Source organism: Notamacropus eugenii, chromosome 2 (genome assembly GCF_028372415.1).
Source record: "Notamacropus eugenii isolate mMacEug1 chromosome 2, mMacEug1.pri_v2, whole genome shotgun sequence".
Taxonomy (NCBI): Eukaryota; Metazoa; Chordata; class Mammalia; order Diprotodontia; family Macropodidae; genus Notamacropus; species Notamacropus eugenii.
In genome coordinates, this window is record NC_092873.1 from 9,136,061 (window position 1) to 9,156,796 (window position 20,736).

General features: G+C 36.8%; 1 protein-coding gene across 1 annotated transcript in view; it reads right to left on the reverse strand.

Moving 5' to 3' along the window:
• LOC140522476 (uncharacterized) overlaps window positions 1-20,232 on the reverse strand; it is a 58,309-nt gene extending 38,077 nt beyond the window's left edge. Inside the window, exons 1-8 of the mRNA XM_072637907.1 lie at window positions 20,003-20,232; window positions 19,317-19,431; window positions 18,935-19,165; window positions 17,351-17,457; window positions 13,417-13,554; window positions 12,357-12,487; window positions 4,432-4,460; window positions 1,115-1,253 (exon numbers count right to left, since the gene is read on the reverse strand). Of these exons, the coding sequence (XP_072494008.1) occupies window positions 1,115-1,253; window positions 4,432-4,460; window positions 12,357-12,487; window positions 13,417-13,554; window positions 17,351-17,457; window positions 18,935-19,165; window positions 19,317-19,431; window positions 20,003-20,232 (1,120 nt within the window). The remainder of the gene's footprint in view (window positions 1-1,114; window positions 1,254-4,431; window positions 4,461-12,356; window positions 12,488-13,416; window positions 13,555-17,350; window positions 17,458-18,934; window positions 19,166-19,316; window positions 19,432-20,002) is intronic.
• Window positions 20,233-20,736: the final 504 nt, after the last annotated feature.

Genomic DNA, 20,736 nt, shown 5'->3' on the forward strand with positions numbered 1-20,736 from the left:
TGGTTAGCTCACCGATTCAAAGAAAAGAAGGTACTGAGGCACAGAGAAGTTAAAAGACTTGTTAAGATTCACACAATTGGAACGTGTAAACGGCAGAATCTGAACCTAGCTATTCATGGCATCGTGTCCAATGCTCTATCCTCTATGCCATGCTGAGAGAAGAATTATAAAAACTAGGCAGAATATTTACAAGATGTTTGATATTTGGGGCCATTTTATGAAAGATTATCATATTTTGACTATTCTTTTCATGAAAGAGTTCACTCCTTGAGACCTTTATACTCGTAGTCAGTTCAGTCTCTTCAATGGTTCTCCTATTACCAACCAATATTAATAACACAGATTATATAATATAGCACTTAGAGGCTTACAAAATACACCTCCTCCAACAACAATCCTGTGAAGTATGACATTTTATACGTTATGAAACTGAAGTTCCACGTTTAAGTGTGTGCACTACAGACAAAATCAAGGCCCTGTGCAAATGTGCAATATCCTAACTTTCCATATTTAATTCTTACAGGTATATATTGTCCAGAAAAACTGGATTTTTCAGTGTCACTTTTTTACCTTTCTACTCAGAGTTTCCATGGTTGAAAATGCTCATTTCATCTCCCTATTTTCCCATGATCTCTACCTACTGAATTCATACTCATTCTTTAAAAGTCAGCTCAAATGCTACCTTCACACACAGGTTATTTATTTTGTAATGTTGATAGTCTTTCCCCCACTGAACCTCAAACAGCAATATGACTGTGCTTCTCAAACATACATATATATATGCATATGTATGCACACATATATAGTACATATATACGTATATGTACATATACATATATATATGAATATACATATTAATTTTTGAGTTATCTATGTAGGCTATATTCCGTACTAGATTGCACATTGAATGAGGAAACTTATCTAAACTTTGAATATTTAGCACACAATAGGTACTTAGTGATTCTTTGGTGAAGGCCTGCCAGAGATTAAGCTGACCTCTACTTTGCTATGAGAAAATGGGTTAGGACTTCAGTTGTATCTTCTTGCATACACACACATCTTTGGTTTCTGTTGAACATTGTTATTTTCTTAGGAAATTGTAAAACGTTCGTACCATCACAACCAACACTAAGTTGTTCCATCACTAACAAAACATTCTTATAGTTCAAGGCAGGTAAATCATCACCCTCTGTAGCTGTGTCAGAAGACTGAGTGAGGTCATCACAATTGTTTGCATCCATCTGTACTGTGTCCTGTAAAATACATGACAGCAGGGGAAAATTAAAAAAACAAATATTTAAAGAACAACAATGGCTAACATTTCTGTCGCACTTTCAGATTTTCACAAAACTTCGTGGCATTCTCACAACCATTTTGTGAGACAAGCAATATTCATAATCATTTTACAAATGTAAGGTGGCTTGTCCAGTATCATAGACTCAGCTAGGAATCCAAGGATGGATTCAAAATTAGGTCTTATTGACCCTACCTAGTATGCCACCTAACCCATTAGAAGCTACATTATTTAGGAATCTTGTGAAAATTATTATATATATGTATGATATCATGTATGATATCATATAACGTATATAAAATAACGATATATAATCATATATTATTATATCATATGTATAATATATATAATCACATCTTCCTGATTATAAACATTCTTCTTTAATATATAGGGAGAAATGAAGTAAATTCCAGCTTTATCATCAAATTTCTAGCATTCACAATGGACATATTTGACTAGGAGACAATTTCTAAAATTATTCATTTTCAGATTAACTATTCCTATTCGTTGTCACTGAAACATGCATTATTTTCTAAAGTTATTGCAAAAAGCATTGAAAAGTAAACCAAGTTATGAAAGTCTTGCAAGCAAACTAGCATGAAAGGCACTTTGCATAATACAAAATATCAGAAATTGGAATATTATTATTACATACCTGTTCCAGGTCACTTTTATCAAAACTTTCTTGACTTTCCTCTGATGATCCTTTAAATTCCAATTATTGGGTTAAATGGGCATTAATGTTTAAGTAACAGGTGATTTTATTCAGAAGTATTTTTCTCATAGAAATGAAACCTCCCCCTCTTATCAGCAGTGGCAATCAGGACAGCTATAAGTTATCCATTGTATTCTCTTTTCAAGAAAGGAATGAATATAAGAAAATTCGATTTCACTAATCATGCATTCATCAAATTATTCTGTAATCTCAATCAACTGCTGCATTTTAAGTAGCTTGTGAGATGTTCATTTTATACCAAATCACAGGAAGCTGTGAGGATTGATTTATGTATTCATTCCAGATGATATTGTAAAATTTGAAAATTAAAGGTAAACTAATGAACAATGGTCATGTGTGATCATTTTGGTAGTTAGGCCAGGAGTAATCAATCCATTGGGTTACTTGTTTTTCTCAATGATGAAAGAGCAGGAGAGAGGCTTGCTAGCCTTCACGGAATGTGGGGAATATATTATCTGATATCTGCCCTCCTTTTCACTGTCCAAGTAGTAGAGTTATTTATATTCATTTGTCAAACCCTTTTGTCTGCCCTGGATCTAACCTTCTACAGAAACTGCTGATTCCAAGATTAGCAATGGTCTCTAAAGGCTAAATCTGATAGCCTTTATCCTCGTTCTTACTCTTTCTTGACCTTACATGATCGTGATCACATACTGTTCAAGTTCTATGCTTCATGGATAACCTCCTCTGATGCTATTTGTTAGCAACTCTCATGATTTCTTGAGATAGGGTCAGAACACGTCATAGCAGACTATATTCACATTTTGACAATCTTACTAGACTGACGGAACAGGGTATTATTGTCATTATACTTTGCCTCCCTTTCAGAAAAGCATTTGACAAATTCCTACAAGTCATCTTTCTGGGCAGAATAACAAACGCAAGTACAAGAACAGGATAGAGAATTACATAGAAATGGTTGTCAGAATTTCTTGGGAGTTTTTTGGATGATGTGCTTTCTCTGAATCAATATAATAGCCGTGAGAGACAAAGCAATTTTAGATTTCATCAAAATAGAAATCACGTTCAGAGGAAGGGAGATATAAATCCAGCTGACCCCTGCCTTCGTCAGACCACACCTAAATACTGTTCTGTGTTTTGGGCACCATCTTTTGGGACTGGCTCCTGGATCTCTCAGCCTGTATGTCCTCCTGGAGCTTCAAATTCAACATGAACAAGTCTGAACTCATCATTTTCTTTTCTCTCCATTCCAGCTCTTAAATCTACAGTATTTAATACTTTTTATCTTTGGTAAACGCATGCCATCTTCTCAGGAATATGGGCCCGTATCTTTGATACTCCTCTCATCCATACATGTATGTGTGTGTATGAAGAAACATACACATGCAAAAGCTGCTAAGTCCCTGTTGATTCTACCTCCATCACATCTGTCATCCTCTCCCTTTTCATCAGTATCAAAGAACCCCCATTTCACGAACTCCTCAACTTTTACCTGGATTTTTGCCATAGCTTACTAAGCAGTCTTCATATTTCTGAATTCTACCTTCTCTGCTTCCTTCTACACAAAGTCATCAAGTAATCTCTTTAAGACCCTGAACTGGCCATTCTCTTGCTCTCAATCCTTCTGTGGTACCTTATTGCTGCAGTTCTCGGGGCTATGAAACCTTTCTTCCACAACCAATACCCTTTCTCCTGATCTCTCACCCCTCAATTTTCCTGGAGCAGTGTAATTCTTCTCCCTTACCTTCCATACTACTGACATTTTAACACAGTTTGTACGTTGTACCCCTTCAGAGAAAGTAAATTTCTTGAGGCAAAAAAACTGTTTGTTTTTATCTTTCCATCGTCCAATAAAGCAGCAAGAATGTGATATTCACATGATAAATAATCGTTCCTTAATAAATACTAACTTGAATTGCGATAATACATACATAACTCAATTTATGTGGCTTTGGGAAATGTAGAAAGGAGGCAGCAAGTACAAAAATGCCACTTGAAATACGGTACTCATAACACAACAGCAAAAACTGAAAACTGCAGGGCACATCTCCTATTAGGTGTGATTTTTTGAAAATAAAAATCACTTAATCTCCTACTTGTAAAAAAGGGGAAAATGAGACAATACCGTCAATATCATCTGAGTCATCTAAGTTCCTTTCTTCCACTAAATCTGTAAGATAAGTAGGGAGAAATGGAAGGAGAAAAGGATATGAATATTTACGTTTTTAAAAATATACTTTCTTTCTTCCTAAATTATAGAATTAGGACACTTACATGACTTTCGTTTTTCCTGAACTCCATTTCCCAGATTATCATTCGTGTAATAAACATGCTTTTCTGTAGTGGGTTGAATGGACTATGAAACCAATAAGAAGAAGATAGTTATATTGAAAGCTTTGAATAAATATCAGATGTAAATTAACAGTATCATTTTTATTACCTTCACATTTTGATGTCTCTCAAGAGAATCTGAAAGAAAAAGAATGAAAGGTTTATCAACAAGTGTATTTCAGCAATATAATACCATCACAACTTCCCACAAAACGAATAGCCTTGTTGGATACCCTTATGTGAATTAAAGAATGAAAGCCATAATTTGGTGTACTTCCGGTTATGGCGTTTGCATCACAGCAATTAGAATCAATTATCAGTTCTTGAAATAAAACAAGAATATAGTGTTAACACAACATGCAACGCACATTTCAAGTAGACCCTACTTCAAGGGTTTTACATATTTGTATATGGAGCAGTACATAACATGCTCCACAGTGACACATGTAAAGGTGATTCTTTTGAAGGGATGGATACTCAAGATTCCCAGGGGGCTCTTATGAAGTTGATGCTGCAACACAGCATCATATCTTCCAAACAATGGCAGTGATTGATGCAATTATATCACAAGGGACCCCAGTGTGGATGATTCCTTAATTAGTTGTATAATTTGGAAATTCGCGTAATATGTAAGCAGTCACAATAAGGTACTTTCAAACAACGTATAAATGATATTCTTATCTCAGAAATAAAGAGCTAGAATTATGTTTTGAATACATCCACTTCGATGCACACTTGTAGAATAACAGTTAATAATACAGTTTCATTTCTTTCCTTACCAGTGCTGCCTACTGGCATCTCTACACCTCTGGTATCCATTAATTTATCAGTCTTAAAAGGTTTTTCTTTACTCATGACGGAAAGTGCCGTCCACAGCCAGAGAAAGTACTAAGGAGTGTGAATTCAGAGTCAAGCAGACAATTTTCCTTTCGTTTTATTTTCTTTGTCATGGCTCTTCCCATTCACTCCAGTTCTTCTATATAACATGACTAATGTGAAAAAACGTTTGATAGGAAAATACATGTACAGCCTATATCTGATTGCAGAATGTCTTGAGGAGGGGGAAAGGGAAGGAGGGGGAGAAAATGTAAAATTAATGGAAGTGTATGTTCAAAACTATAAAAATATAAAAGCTACTTTTTAAGTTTAGTTTATCCATATAGGAAAGAACGTATATAAAATATTTTTAAGACATGATGGAAAAACTTTTGCCATTTGGAGAGTTATTTCAAGAAAGAAAAATTGTTTTAGTCATCTCCTTTAGTAATTCAAAGTTATTAATATATAAACACCCTTTCCACATATGTATTTTACCATTAATGAAAAAGAAAGCTATGTACATGTTGGAGATATATCTCAGAAATCAAAATTTGAAGCTTTGAAACTATTGTATACTTTTAAAATATCATTTGTTTTCAGTATTCAACAGTCATTTCCATATATCTTAGATTCCCCCCTCCCTGTAACCCCGTATCTCCCCATGTCCATGCTGAGACAGCATACCGTTTGTTATAGATTCTACACTTACATTCCAATTCAATATATTTTCACCTTGGTCATGTTACATAGAAGAGTTAAAACGAATGAGAGAAATCCTAAAACAAATCAAAACAGAATATAAAAGAAAATGATCTGCTTCATTATGTGATGAAATTTCGTAGTTCTTTCCCTGCATGTGGAAGGCATTTTGCCTTAAGAGACCACTGGAAATTATGTACATCCCTGCATTGCAATGAAGTGCTACGCCTAGCAGAAAAATTCCTCCCATATAGCGGTTGTTGCTGTGTACAAAGGTCTCCTGGTTCTGTTCCTTTCACTCACAATCTTTTCACATTACTATTTCCAGGCCTCTCATTAATCTTCCTGTTCATCATTTCTTATAGCAAAACAGTATTCCATTACATTCCTGTGCCACACTTTATTCAGCTATTCCTTAAATGATATGCATCCCGTAGAGTTTCAGGTTTTGGTCACCCAAAGGAGAGCTGCTATAAATATTTTTGTACATTTGGGACTCTTTCTCATTTTTGTGATCTCTTGGGGATACAGTGTTAGAAGCGGTAGTTCTAGGTCAAGGGCTGTGCACATTTTTTAGCTCTCTGGACATAGTTCCAAAATGTTCTCCAGAATGGTTGGATCAGGTCCCAGCTCCACCCACAAGAGATTAGTGTTCCAACTCTCCCACATCTTCTCCAACATGCATCATCTTCCTATTTTGTCATGTTACCCAACCTGATGGCTGTGATGTGGTATCTCAGAGTTGGTTTGAATTGCATCTCTCTAATCAAAAGTTCTTGAGAGCTTTTTTTATATCACTCTAGACAGCTTTTATTTCTTCCTCTGAAAACTGCCTATTCATAACCTTTGACCGGTAATGGGCTGGGGATTGACTTCTATTCTTGTACATTTGACTCACTTCTCCATCTATTTTAGAAATGAGGCCTTTATCACAGACGCTAATTGCAAAAATTGTTTCCCAGGTTTCTGCTTTCCTCCTAATCTTCGTTGCATTGGGTTTGGTTGTAGAAAGCTTTTCAGTTTAATGGAATCAACATTTTCCATTTTGAATTTCATAATGCTTTCCACCTCCTGTTTAGTCAAAAATTCTTCCCTTCTTCATAAATCTGAAAAATAGACTATTCCTTGCTCCATTAATTTATTTATAGTATCAATCTTTATTCCTATAGCATGTATCCATTTGGAATTTATTCCTGTGTACGGTTTTGGGCAATGTTCTAACCCTAGTTTCCACCACAATGTTATCCAGTTGTCACAGCAATTATTGTCAAGTAGTGAGTCCTTATCCCAGGAAACTGGGTTCCTTGGCTTTCTCGAAGTGTAGATTGCTATATTCTTTGACCACTGCGTCGGAAGGACGTAAGCTATACGACCGGTCTGCCCTTCTGTTTCTTGGCCCGTATCAAGAGGTTTTAATGATTGTTGCTTTATAATGAAATTTGGGATCTGGTAGATCAAGGTCACCTTCCCTGGTATTTCTCTTCATTAGTTCGCTTGATATTCTGGGCCTTTTTCTCTTCCCGACGAATTTTGATCTTATTTTGTCTAGCTATAGAAAATAATTATCTGATAATTTGATTGTTATGGCACTGAATAAGTAAATTAACTTAGGTAGAATTGTCATGTTTTTTTAACATTGGCTTGGCCTAGCCATGAGCAACTAGTGTTTTTCCGCTTTCTTAGACCTGTCTTTATTTGTGCAAAAACGGTTTTGTAATTGTATTCAGATAATCCCTGGATTTCTCTTGGCAGGTAGACTCCTAAATATTTTATAGTGTCTAACCTAGCTTTACAAGGAATTGTTCTTTCTATCTCTTGCTCTTGAGCTTTGTTAATAATATATAGAAATGCAGAAGATCTGTTCATTTTGCAACCTGAAACTTTGCCAAGTTGTTTATGATTTATCATTTCAAGTAGTTTTTTACTAGAGCCTCTGGCATTCTCTAAGTATATCATCATATCATTTTCAAAGTGAGATAGCTTAGTTTCTTCTTTGCCTATTCTAATTCCATCCTTTTCTTTTTCTTCTCCTATTGCTACCACTAATATTTCTAGTACCATATTGTATAACATGGGTGATAATGGACATCCTTGTTTCACCCCTGGTCTTCTTGCAAGTACATCTAGCTTATCTCCCTTGCATATGATGCTTGCTGAAGGTTTTCGGTAGATACTACTTATTGTTTTATTATTTTATGGGAAGTTCCATCTACTCCTATGCTCTCCAGTCTTTTCAATAGGAATGGGTGTTGTATATTGTCCAAGGATTTTCTGCATCTTTTGAGATAATCATGTGGTTTCTGTTAGTTTTTGACATGATCAATAATGTTAATAGTTTTCCTAATAATGAACCATTCTTTTCAAGGTAAGTTGCTGTATTTTTTTTTTTTGCTAAAATCTTTTTTAAAATTTTTGCACCAATATTCATTAGAGAAATTGGTCCAGGATTTCCTTTTTCTGTTTTGGCCCTTCCTGGTTTAGGTATCACAACGATATTTGCATCATAAAACGACTTTGAGAGGACTCCTTTGCCAATTTTCCCAAATACTCGATATAATATTGGAAGTAACTGTTCCTTAAATGTGTGATAGAATTCAATTGTTAATCCATCCAAACTTGGAGATTTTTTCCTAGGGAGTTCATGGATGGCTTGTTCAATTTCTTTTTTCCGAGACAGGGTTATGTAACTACTCAACTTCCTCTTTTGTTAATCTGGGCAATTCACATTTTTTAAAATAGTCATCCATCTCCTTTAGATTGTCGAATTTATGGGCATACAGTTGGGCAAAGTAATTTCTAGTTAATGTTTTAATTTCCGGCTCATTGTAGGTGAATTCAACCCTTTTCATCTTTGATAGTGTAATTTGCTTTTCTTCTTTGGTTTTGTTTTGTTTTTTTTATCAAATGGCTCAAAGGTTTCTCAATTTTGTGGTTTTTCATAAAACCAACTTAAAGTTTCATTTATGACTTCAATAGTTTTCTTAATTTCCATTTTATTAATCTCTCTTCTGGTTTTCAGTCTTTCTGATTGGGGATTTACTTGGGGATTTTCAATTTTTTCTTGTTCTGGCTTTTTCACCTGCATGCCCAATTCGTTCATGTCCTTAGAGGAAGAAATTTTACATCTTTAAATTCCTACATCAGCCATTGTCTATTTTGAAATATTAAATGACTTTACTATATATCAGTCCAAAAACGTCTTAAGATGTTGTTTAATATACAAAACTATATAATTACCTTTACTATTCATCAGTCCACAATATATTACTAAATTCAAAGCTTTTTTTTAGCAGGGGTTTCTTGTTTATTAAGTATTTACAATTAGTTTGACAAGAGGAATTGGTTGCATCAATGAACATATGCAAAACTTTTTATTAACTTTGGGAATTTTCAATTATTGATATATATGTATATGTACACGTATACATAGATACACACACATACATAAATATGTATGTATGTATAGTCAAAGTCAGGTCCTCTGGTCCGCTGAAATATGGGGCCGTGCTCTAGAGCCCTTCTGGAGGGGAGCACAAAGGTAAATGCATCAAGAAACAGGTACTACTGTGCAAGTTTTTGTATATAGGATTATTGTTGCACCTTTGATTGTGATATTGCCTACGTGAAAATTAATATATCCCTTCACCTTTCAGTGCTCAAGTCAATTCTCTGCCACCCGAAGTTTCACAGAAGGTGCTAACCTGCTCTTGCAGAAGGAGATAATTCATGCCAACGGAAATACAAGTCTTGTCTTTATCACCAAAAAGAATTGTGTGATATGGGCTTGTATCCTGAGGCAGACATTTATATAACCCACTCATTAAACTGAAATTCATCTCATTGTTTCCTAAAGCTAAGGACAAGAAGAGAAAAGTAATTAACAAGAGCACTGGATTTCTTAATTCAACACAATACCTGGCAGAGCCAGGACTAGATCACTTAGTCCTAAATCCTGCCTGTCTTATCTAGCTACACTACAGCACTGTCTGACTTGGGAAGGACAACTTTTACTTGTCAGCATTTCCAATTTGTATTACCCATGAAGAGTTGTGCAACAAGATGACATTACTCAATTAAAGTAATGGCTTCATGAAAACAAAACTGAATATCAATCATCAGGGAGAGAGAGAAAAAAGACTTTTGGATTGCAATGTTTTGGGATAATTTGTGACTTTGCTACCATAACCCTGAATTAAAATATCAAAGAAATGAGAATTACTGATTAGGGAATGCTCCACCCCAGAATACAATAATTTGTCAAAATGCCAGAAAACCAGAAAATTTCGAATTTCTCTGACAAATAATTTGGGCTTATTCTCAATTAATGTGAACAAAAGAAAACAAGAAATAATTACAAGGAAGGAAGATGTTGCTTCAGGGAACGAAAAATGACTACCAGGCCCCAGGATCGGAACTCTATCACACTCATACTTCATGATAAGAGCCTGGTTTCCTTTGCCAATATGATTTATAAGAAAATGTGTACGCAAAGGGTTCACTACTAATAAAACTCAAGAAAATATGTCCTCACTTTATTACTACTCTCATCTTCCCCTCAAAACAATGAAGATTTGAGGTTCATGGTCACAGCTCAGTGACTCCTCAAGTTCAAAAAAGTCATCACCAATTTTGTCTAATGCTGCATGAAGCTATGCTGTACTGCCACACTCGTGTATCAGATAACAAATTTTACTAATTCTTTGATGAACATAAATGAGATAGAACAAATAAATGTCTTATGGTACAGAATGAGTATTTCAAGGAAAGCATACATATTTAATAAAAATATATTTAAAAAAAGAAATTTTTTTCTTCCTATTCCTATCCCTAGTTGTTTGAAGCTTTTAAAATTCTAACCTTACTATGGTTGCGCTTACACTCTGATTTGGGTTTCTATAGAAAATGATTCTGGTTATTATATATTTCATAAAGTCAGTGTCTGCATTCAGATATCTGTCACAAACCTACTTATGAATAGTTCTATCAGTAACAATCCTTTCAGTTTTCCCTATATTTATTTCCGTCTTGTAGACTATAAATTTTCTTGTTTGATGAAATTCATAGACATTCCACCTTCATTGAGTTTCCTAAGTACAATTATTTTTATTACAATTTGATTTGGAATTTCAAAAAATTTGATTAAATTTCTTTCTCTAGATAACATAATAGAAATTGAGGAATACAACTTGACATTTTTAATCTTAAAAGTTCATTCTATTTGCATGTATGTAGCTAGAGATATACTATTTTACAAACGAAGAAAACGAAGAAAAATGAAGTTCATTCATCACCTGACAAGCTATAAGCAAGGAATGTTTTCTGAAAAGGATGTGATTTTAGACTGTACTAGATATACTTAAAATTAAATACTGTTTCTTGTGCCATTGTGATTTCTTATTTCTTTTAAGGAACGATTTACATAGCTCATCTCTTTCAGATCTGTAGTGTAATATGCGCATGATCACACTTTCTTTTGAGCTCTGTTGGCATGAGCAAGGCATCTAAGCTAACTGCTCCTTAGTTTCATCACCATTCAAATGGAAGTAAACAGAATACCCACACTGCTTTTCTCACAAGGTAAAGGGTAAATTGATTTGAAACAGAAAACTCATAAATACGGGATGAAGTTATTATTGCAAGCCCAGGTCATTGAGATTCCCAATGGCCCAGCTGGCAGGATTCAATATTAGGCAACCACTCAGAAAAATCTCTTCTCTTTGAAAGTTTAACGGCCTGAATCAGGAGATTGGAAGTGTTCCTAGGATGATGTTGGAAGTGGGCACATGTGCAAATATCTACCAAAAATCTAGGAACATATATGTATTACCTTTCAAACCTTTGTCCCCTGTTCCCCCTAACTTCTGTGTCTTTTGCATCCTCTTTGGTATCTCTGAACTGAAAGCTTTATGAACATTTAGAAATGTTGGAAACGTTTAAAATGTATCCATTTCCAAAGCTTGGATAAGTGATTTTCATACACTTCCAAAAAGGAAGAAGGCTTTGCTCTCCAGCTGTTTTACCGTTCTGCCTTTATATGTCCAAATATTAGATGAGCCCATCTGTGTCGGTGTGCCTCTGTGTGTGAACATGCTACAGTTACAGGAGACGTTTACGTACTTATTTTTCCCATGTTTTAGCATCAAAAATAACTAATATCACTACATATAATACATGTGAAATATGTTCAAAATTTTTCACATGATTTAATTAATTTCATTTATAACAATGGAGACTTCTGAAAATTGTTATTGTAACTTGTTTAAAGAAATTTTTGGAGAAAGTAGATATTAATAACACAAAGTACCTTGAGGCTGTTTTGTTCAGGATAATCAACCTACAACGATAATTAAGTAAATAACCAAAAGTAGACCAATTCCTAACCTTTAAAAGTATAAAATGGAAAAAGAACATACATACATATATTTATATACATATATGTTTAATATATATGAAATTAAAGATTGCTCTTTCATTATTTTTTAAAATTAGCTATTTTTTTAAATTTGTCACTCTTACCTTCCTGATTCTTGGCAGGTCCAGTCACGGTAAATCTGGAATCAGAAGCCCTTTCCAAACTGCTGATTTGGAGTGAAAGGGGCTGATTAAGTGCCTTCTGTTGTCCATATTGATTAATTAGTTCGTAATGACTATATACAAAGTAAAAGATAAAACAAAATATTTGTACATCAACCAAGATAAAATTATATGTACCGGGTCTCTGCATACCTTAGACTTTAATATCAGATTATCAGCAAAATTGTTGTTATTCTTTTGATAAAGTCTGCAGGGTATAACTAATTATTCAGCCTAAACCTAATATACATGTACTCAGAGTCACAGTAATAGAGAATTATAGATTCAGAGCTTTAGATCATCTACTCCAAACACTTTATTTTCTAGATTAAGTAACTGAGTTCCAGAAAAGGTTAACAGTTTTCCAGGGTGATCCATAAAGTGAGAGGCATCATTTCTCCTCAGGTCCTCTGATTCCAATTAGAGCACTCTTTCCCCTGACCAAACTGCCTCATTGTAAATTTTGATGTTGATTATTATATTTATTACTTATTCTCTTTAGCTGTCACTCACTTTCAGGTTTCCAACATATAATGTGGCTTTTCCTAAAACTAACTTTAAATCTACTATAACTGGAGGTATCAGCAAAGATTAAGAAACAAACAGGAAAAAAAACCGTGTCTTTAAAGCAGACTTTATAAATAAATTTTTGTGAAGTGAACTTTTGGGAAGACCAAATACTAAAATGTATGGAAAACATTGGAAAACCTTATAGAACTATAAAAATGGCACCTATCATCCTCGTTATCCTTACTTCTGAAAAATCTGATCTCACATTCCCTGACTCTACTTTGTAACTCGTCTCATGCTTATGTCCTCCTGAACTTGGATAACCGAAATTGGCCTTTGGACCAACTTCTTCACAGTGCCTTGAAGTATGCTTGCCAGATGCTTGCCATATTATGCAACTATGAAAGTCCCAGACAGTCTCCTTTGTATGGAGGAAAAATGATTTTAAATGCAATTCCATACAAATTATTAGAATTAAAACGTTGATACTTACATGGAATGACCACTGAAAGCAGCATGTTCCTCAGCTGTCTGTCCAAATGTATCTCGGCAAGAGAGATCAATATCATATTGAAGAAGAAGACTGACTACACCTGTTGGTTTACAACGGGCAGCAATCATCAGGGCTGTTCTAGAATAACAAAGAAACCATCGACATTTCAGAATTTAAAGGAGTCACACGTAATTAGATTTCTCTCGATATGTTGCAACAAGAGGATATCTCATATATAAGGTTATACGCATGTGCAACATGAATACTTCGTGAGGGATGAGTACTTTTTGTGCTTATATGCAGCATGAAAAATGGCAGTTAGGAAAAGAAGGAAAGACAGGATTGAGAGGGGTATTTTTTTGTCCTCTTAGAGTTCTAGCAGGAACTGTCCAATTCAAGATTTTCATGACAACAAGAAGGTAGTGCATCAGAGTAACTTGTGTACAAAAGTGAAGAACTTTCAAGGGAGCCTACACCAAGTTTCCACTTGTTTACTAGCCTTGAAAGGAAAGTGGAGGCTCTTTGAAAGTAATGTTTATGGACAAGCTCATGTAACTGAAGAAAGGTTCATCACCAGATAGCTAGGACCATTGGATTTCAGGAAGGCCCATTAACCCATGAAGGCAGTTGATAAAGAGTTAGTGTGATTACAAGCTGCACTAGTAGAGAAAATATCCAAAATCGTGAAAACAGAGATCTTTTGAAGTTCCGAGTTTGTGTTATGTTGAATAATTCACTGTCTTTCTGCCTAAGGCAGTATTGTAGGTATATCAGTAATGTCACGTAGAGGTGTGCTGTTCCTTGATTACTTCGTGATAACTCATGGGGCAGCGAGGTGGTGCAGTGCATAGAGCACGAGTGCAGGAGTCAGGAGGACCTGAGCTCAAATCTCACCTCAGATACTTGACACTCACTAGGTGTGTGACCTTGGCCTAGTCACTTAACCCTAATTGTCTCATCCTGGGTCATCTCCAGTCATCCTGATGAATATCTGGTCACTGGATTCAGATGGTTCTGGAGGAGATGTGAGGCTGGCAACCTGCACAGCCCTCCCTCGCTCAAAATAAAGTCAATTGCAAGTCATGGCAGTATTGCCCTGATGGCATGGTCTTCCTCTGCAAGGAAGGGTGAACACTCACGCAGTGATAACCGATATAATAGGCTAACTCTGTGGAAGGTGGAAGTAGTGTCAAAAATATCCATGTAATGTAAATATATTATATGGGGAAATTATGGATATTTTAAGGTATATTCAAGTGTTAATAAACTCTTTATGGCAGGTAGAAATGTTGATTCTGTTTAAATGTTTTTCTCTGATCCAAAATCTCAATACCAAACATAGCAAAAGGAACGAGTACAATATATTTGGGGGTGGCGCGGAATAAAGGATTATGGGAAAGATTGAAACTGATGGAGTTATGAAATATAGTATTAGCTCTTAATATTATCCTATCTTTTAAAATATTAGGTTTGTTTTTTAAAAGATTATTTTTAGTTTTGCGATCCAAGATGATGGAGTAAGCAGTAAATCGCCATAACTCTCCAATATTCACCTCGAAACAACCATAAAATACTGCCCTCAAACAAATCCTGCCACAGCAGAACCATCAAAGGTATAGGGTGAAACAATCTTAGAGCCCCCAAACCTTGGAAGATTGACAGGGAAGTTCTTTCTCACTTAGGTAAAAGGGAGCATACTCCAGGACAGGAAGTATCCCAACAGGGCAGCAGCAAGCCTCATCTCAACAAAGCAATGGTAGATTCGGAGTCCCAGTATAGGGAGTGGGCAGACTCCAGTTCTAAGAACTGACATGCCTCAGAATAGACTCAGCCAAACAGGTAGGGTCTATCCCTACAGGTGATTAAGGAAACAGGCAGCCACCAATGGTTACAATGCCAAGAACTTCAGGGTACATCTAGGGAAACTCAAGAACACTCCACCAGTCGTAGCACATGACAAACATCAGCAGTAGAACTCCGGGACAGCATCAGGTAAGCTGCCAGAACCCTACTATCTGCAGCAGTGCCTTTCATTCCCACTCCCATCCCCCGAGCAAACCACCGTAAAAGAGGGCTCCCACACGAGTCAGCAAAACATTGCAGCACCAGGTAAACAGCCAGGACCTGGAGACCCTGCTACAAAATTCTGAAACAGTGCCCTTTCCACATTGTGAGCAGAGCTCAAATTGAAAAGAAAGGGGAAAAAAAGACGAGCAAAAAGTCATTGGAAAAAATGACCATAGGAAGTTATTGTGGCCACAAAGAATGTGGAGGAAAAAAATTCAGAGAAGGAGAATGACGCCAAAACACGTATAGGCAAAATCGCAAAGCAAAAAGAGAAGTGAGCTCAATCCCAGAGAGAGCTCATGGAAGAGCTCAGAAAGGAAATTAAAATCATATAAGAGAGGTAGAAGGAAAAGTGTGCAAAGAATTGAGCGATGAAAGAGAATTGTGACAATATAAAATACTTGGGAATCTCTCTTCCAATACAAACCAACCAACAATGAACACAATTACAAAACGTTTTTCACTCAAATCAAGTCAGATCTGAATAATCTAAAAAATATCAGTTATTCATTGGTAGGCCAAGTTAATATGATACAAATGACAATTCTACCAAAAGTAATATCTTACTCAGTGCCATACCAATCAAACTACCAAAATTATTGTATAGAAATTAAAAAATAAAATTCATCGGGATGAACAAAAGGTCCAGAATACCAAGGGAATTAATCAAAAATAATACAAGTGAAGGTGATCTATCTCTACCATATATAAAATTCTATTGTATAAATCGACAATCATCAAAGCCACTTGGGACAGGCTGAGAAACAGAGTGTAGGATTAGTGGAATATGTTTGGTATCAAAGAACCAGGGTCAATGACTACAGTAATCTTCTATATGAGAAATCCAAAGATTCCAGCTTCTGAATTCACTAGTTGACAAAAAATGCTGAGAAAACCGGGGGAAAAAGTCTCATGACAGAAAATGTTATTCACATCCAGAGAAACAATTATGGAGTCTGAATGGAGGTGGAAGCATACTATTTTCTCTCCCTTTTGGTTTTTTGTTTTTTCTGTCTTCAGATTTTCCTCTTTTATTCTGCTACTTCTGTCAAACATGAGCAGTGTAGAAATAGGTTGAATATGATTGTACATGTACAGCCTATATCAGTTTGCATAACATCCTGGGAAAGGGGGAGGCCCAGGAAGAAGAGCAATTTGAACTCAAAATTTGAAAACTGCAAAAAATTGAAAAGTAAAAATAAATAAATTTTAAAAGAATAAAAGAGAGAAAATGTGACAATGTAAGTGCTTCCATCGTCCTCAAATATTAAAAGAACCAGGAGAAGGCTTCAATGCCTTTCTTGGATCCTCTATGTGGAATTTCTGGTATTAGGACAAAAATCCTGTAGCATAAGAAAGTATGGAAGGACTAAAATCTCAGCCAGTGGCATAAATATTCACAGTGATAAGGTCACAGGATCATGAAAGTCAGTCATCTTATTATTGTATTGATTTGTATTTGTCAGTGCACATATCCTTAAGAACAATGAAAGGAAGAAGAAGGAAAAATTACACACATCAATTCTCATGATTGACATGAAGATTATTTCATGTAGAGAATCAATTGCATCACGAGTACACAAAACAGCTATGTGATGATCTTAAGTCATTGAAAATCAAACAATGAAACCTGAGAAAATAAATCACTAATTGATGGTGGATGGCATGCCCACATGAATGGCTTTCTCTGCTGCAGAAGCATAAATAGTAGCCCTTTTCATAATTGATGTTTGTGCACATTGTCACCCTTTCTCAGTGATGAACAATTTCAATTATTGTTGCTCACTAAGAGTTCCCTGATTGAAGTTGTTCTTATTCCTCTAATAACAGTTACCTCTTTTTTTCTTGGAAGCTTTAATTACCGTACCTGTCAAGCCTATCCGATGTATTCACATTTGCTCCATTCTTTAAGAAAAGATCTACCATATCTCGGTTATTTTCTTTAACTGCAAGCAAAAGTGGTGTGCAGCCTTCCTGCAAAATCATATTAAAGATCAAGTTAAGGTATGCAAGAATTGTTTATATGATAGAATTCAGTTGAAGGCATGTTGTGAACATCCTGTGAACTTGCTAATGACATGCTAAGGAAGTAGGCTACAATGGAACTCTGGAATGAGAAGAGCAGGGCATAAATCCAGCTTCTGTTAGTTAATTTCCATGTGACCGTAAGTAAATTATTTCACTTCTTTGGGCCTTAATTTCCTCACATGTAAAATGAGGGAATGAAGTTAGATAGCCTCTGGGATTGCTTCCAGTTATTAATTTGTGATCAGGACGTAGAAAACCAGGATGTGTAAGAGATTTTCCTAATCTTTTAGGGGTACCTTCCTTTCCTCTGTCTTCATGTCATGATCAATGATCGTTCTGCGTGCAGTCACCCTTATTTCCCCAGTACTTGGCCAAGCTACAACTAAGTTCTGGTCAGTTTTCAAGTTGCCTAGTTCTCTTCATCCTTTCCCCTGAAGTGTGTTACAACCAGCCTCAAAACTCAAGAAAATCTTGCCTTAAGGTGGCTGAACCTTGAAGAAAGTCATTCTCTTGATATTTTCCCTCCCTTCACAACCCTCCTAATGTATATTTTGATTTTTATTTTCTTTCTTGAGCAGCAGTGACGAGGAGTCAAACCTTTTCTTAAAAATCAGGAGATACTCAATAAGTCTAGAAAGGAAACGGCATAGCGTGTAGGAAATAGAAAAAAAAAAACACCTACATACACTTAAGAATTTGTTCTTGTAAAATGTCTGTCTGCAGTTTTATGCTGAACAAATTTTTAACAGAATATTTTTTAAAACATTATGACATTTCTTCTTGACCAATTAACATTGTACTATCATAGGTAAAGGTTTATATGTAAAGTATTGCAGACAGATATTTGATGGAACCTTTGAATTCTGGGTACCAGACCTAATATAGCATGCAAAGAAAATTCTAGAGAGATAGATGTGGTGGACTGAATGGAGAGCCAAACTCAAAATCAGTGAAACAGAGATTCAAGGCCTGCTGCTGAGACACTTAGAGTGGCTAGGTGAGCCTGGGAAGTCACTTCACATTTCACCATTACAAACCATTCCCTAAGTCACGTTTTCATAACTTTTTGTGTGTGTGTGTCATGCACCCCTTTCCAGAATAATGCTTTTAAATACCTAAAATACAGAGAATGCAAAGGAAGCCAATAACATTGAAAGAACTATAAAATAAATGGTGATTTTTTTTGAAATTAATGGATCCCAGGTTAACAACCCTACTCGAAGATTAAATCTTAGAACAGGCCCTGGTCCAAAGCAGTCGAGGGAAGTTCCTCATTAAGAGTTCCGTTGTGAATGGAGTCTCCTCCCCGTTTTGCCTGGCCATCAGAAAATTCCCAAGGCCAATGAACTTTGACTAGAGATGGATTTTAAGATACTTGCATTAAAGAAATGCTTCCAAGAATATAATGTGCATTGGAAAATACCTGATTTACACATTTGATCTCAGAAAATATTTTCTCACACAAGAGGTAGACTTCTACCTTGTTTTTTGCTTCCATGTCTATTGTATGTCTAAGCAGCTTTGCTGCTATGGCTGTGTTAAGTCCAGAGGCAGCATAGTGAAGTGCAGTGTTGTCATGGGTATCCATCAGAGCAGGGTCTGCACCATAATCCAGCAGGATCCTTGCACACTCCTCCTGCTGACACTGTACTGCCTGTGAATGGAATGTAGAGAAAGAGACAATCAATACTCTAAAAAGTATTTAGTATACTAAAACATCATTAGTGATATTTAAATAATTTAGTAAAGCACATTTTCTTACTCCAAACGCATTCTATAGACCAGCAAGGTTAACTAGGGCATACCTTCATTAAAGATGTCTGATAGTGCTTGTCACGCAGGTTTATTTTGCATTTTCTCTCTACTAAGAGAGACACAACATCTGGATGGCCATTTGCAGAAGCCAGGTGTAGAGGTGTGCTATGAAAATGAGAGCTAAGTCAATGCTTGGTAATTACGAAAATCAAAATTGTACTCTTGTTAGGTACTATACTTGTAACATAAAATGCATTATTGTTACTCCGCCTGAAATCGAAATCGCTGCCCAAATAAATATAAGTGGCCACCCTTCTCACCCGAGGACATCTACAATGTGCATTAGTTCTTCTGACCGGATATGATGAACAAAAACGTCTGGGAAATAAATAGCAGACTCAGAAGAACATTTCACTGGAAGAGAGCAGCATTTGCTCCCACCACGTCACTGAGAAAGAGTAAGTCAGCTGGAAGCAGACTACAAGTAAAAGGAAGGAGTTTCCCCTCCATTAAAAATGGGCAGGCAGGAGGGTCAGGGGTCACCAGCACTCAGAACTTGGGATCCAATCTCCAGGAGGCAGAGCCTGCGCCTGCTCTGGCCCAGGTGCTCAAAGGACAAGTTTTCCAAGGATTAGCCAAGGCACATGCAGACTCGTGGAGGGAGGGTGGAGGAGGGGGTGTCTTACACTGTTCCTGGGGGGGGCCATCCCTTCTCTCACCCCCAGAGCCCTCTCACCGCTTCTCTTTATCCAGATCGTCCACGTGTGCCTGGCCCAGCAGCAGCAGGTGCTGCACCCTGGCCACATCCCCGAAGGAGGCAGCTTTATGGATCTTCCCGAGGTCCTTCATTCTGATGACATAACCGGCACCTGGGACCAAGGGTCGGACCTCGCTGTCTCTCCTGGGAGAGGAGGAGCCAGATGGAGACCGCTCTCTCCTTCTCAAGATTTTGAAAATCTTCCTCATCCTGAGGGCGGGCTTCAGAGATGGTCTGGAGAACTCACTTGGAGACCCTCAGCCTTCTCCGGGAGCTCGCTTACTCTCCAAAACACTTCGATAGTCAGAGACTCCAAGGAAACTGCGTCCAAACAGGGCAACAGTTAGAAAGGAATCGATCCTGGAGATGCTTGGAGCCCTAGCAACGCCTCGAGCGAGACCGAAGTGCGCGTGAGCTTGACAGACGCTCAAGGCATGCGCACGCGCCCAACGGGAAAGATTAAGCCTGCACGAGTGCTCACGTGCCAGGTCCATTAACTCTCTGCTGGAAGGCTCCAAAGGTCATGATCGCGAGGGTGGCTGGGCCCAAGGCTGGCTGCTTCCCCTGCTAGAGGTTCTGCCGGGTCTCGCGCTGGGACAGGATGCATAGGGGCGGGGCTGTGAAGGGATGGAGGAGACCTAATGGGAAAGCTGGAGCAGCTGGATTCAGAGGACTTGGATTCGAATGTCGAACTCCGGACTGGCTCTGTTGTT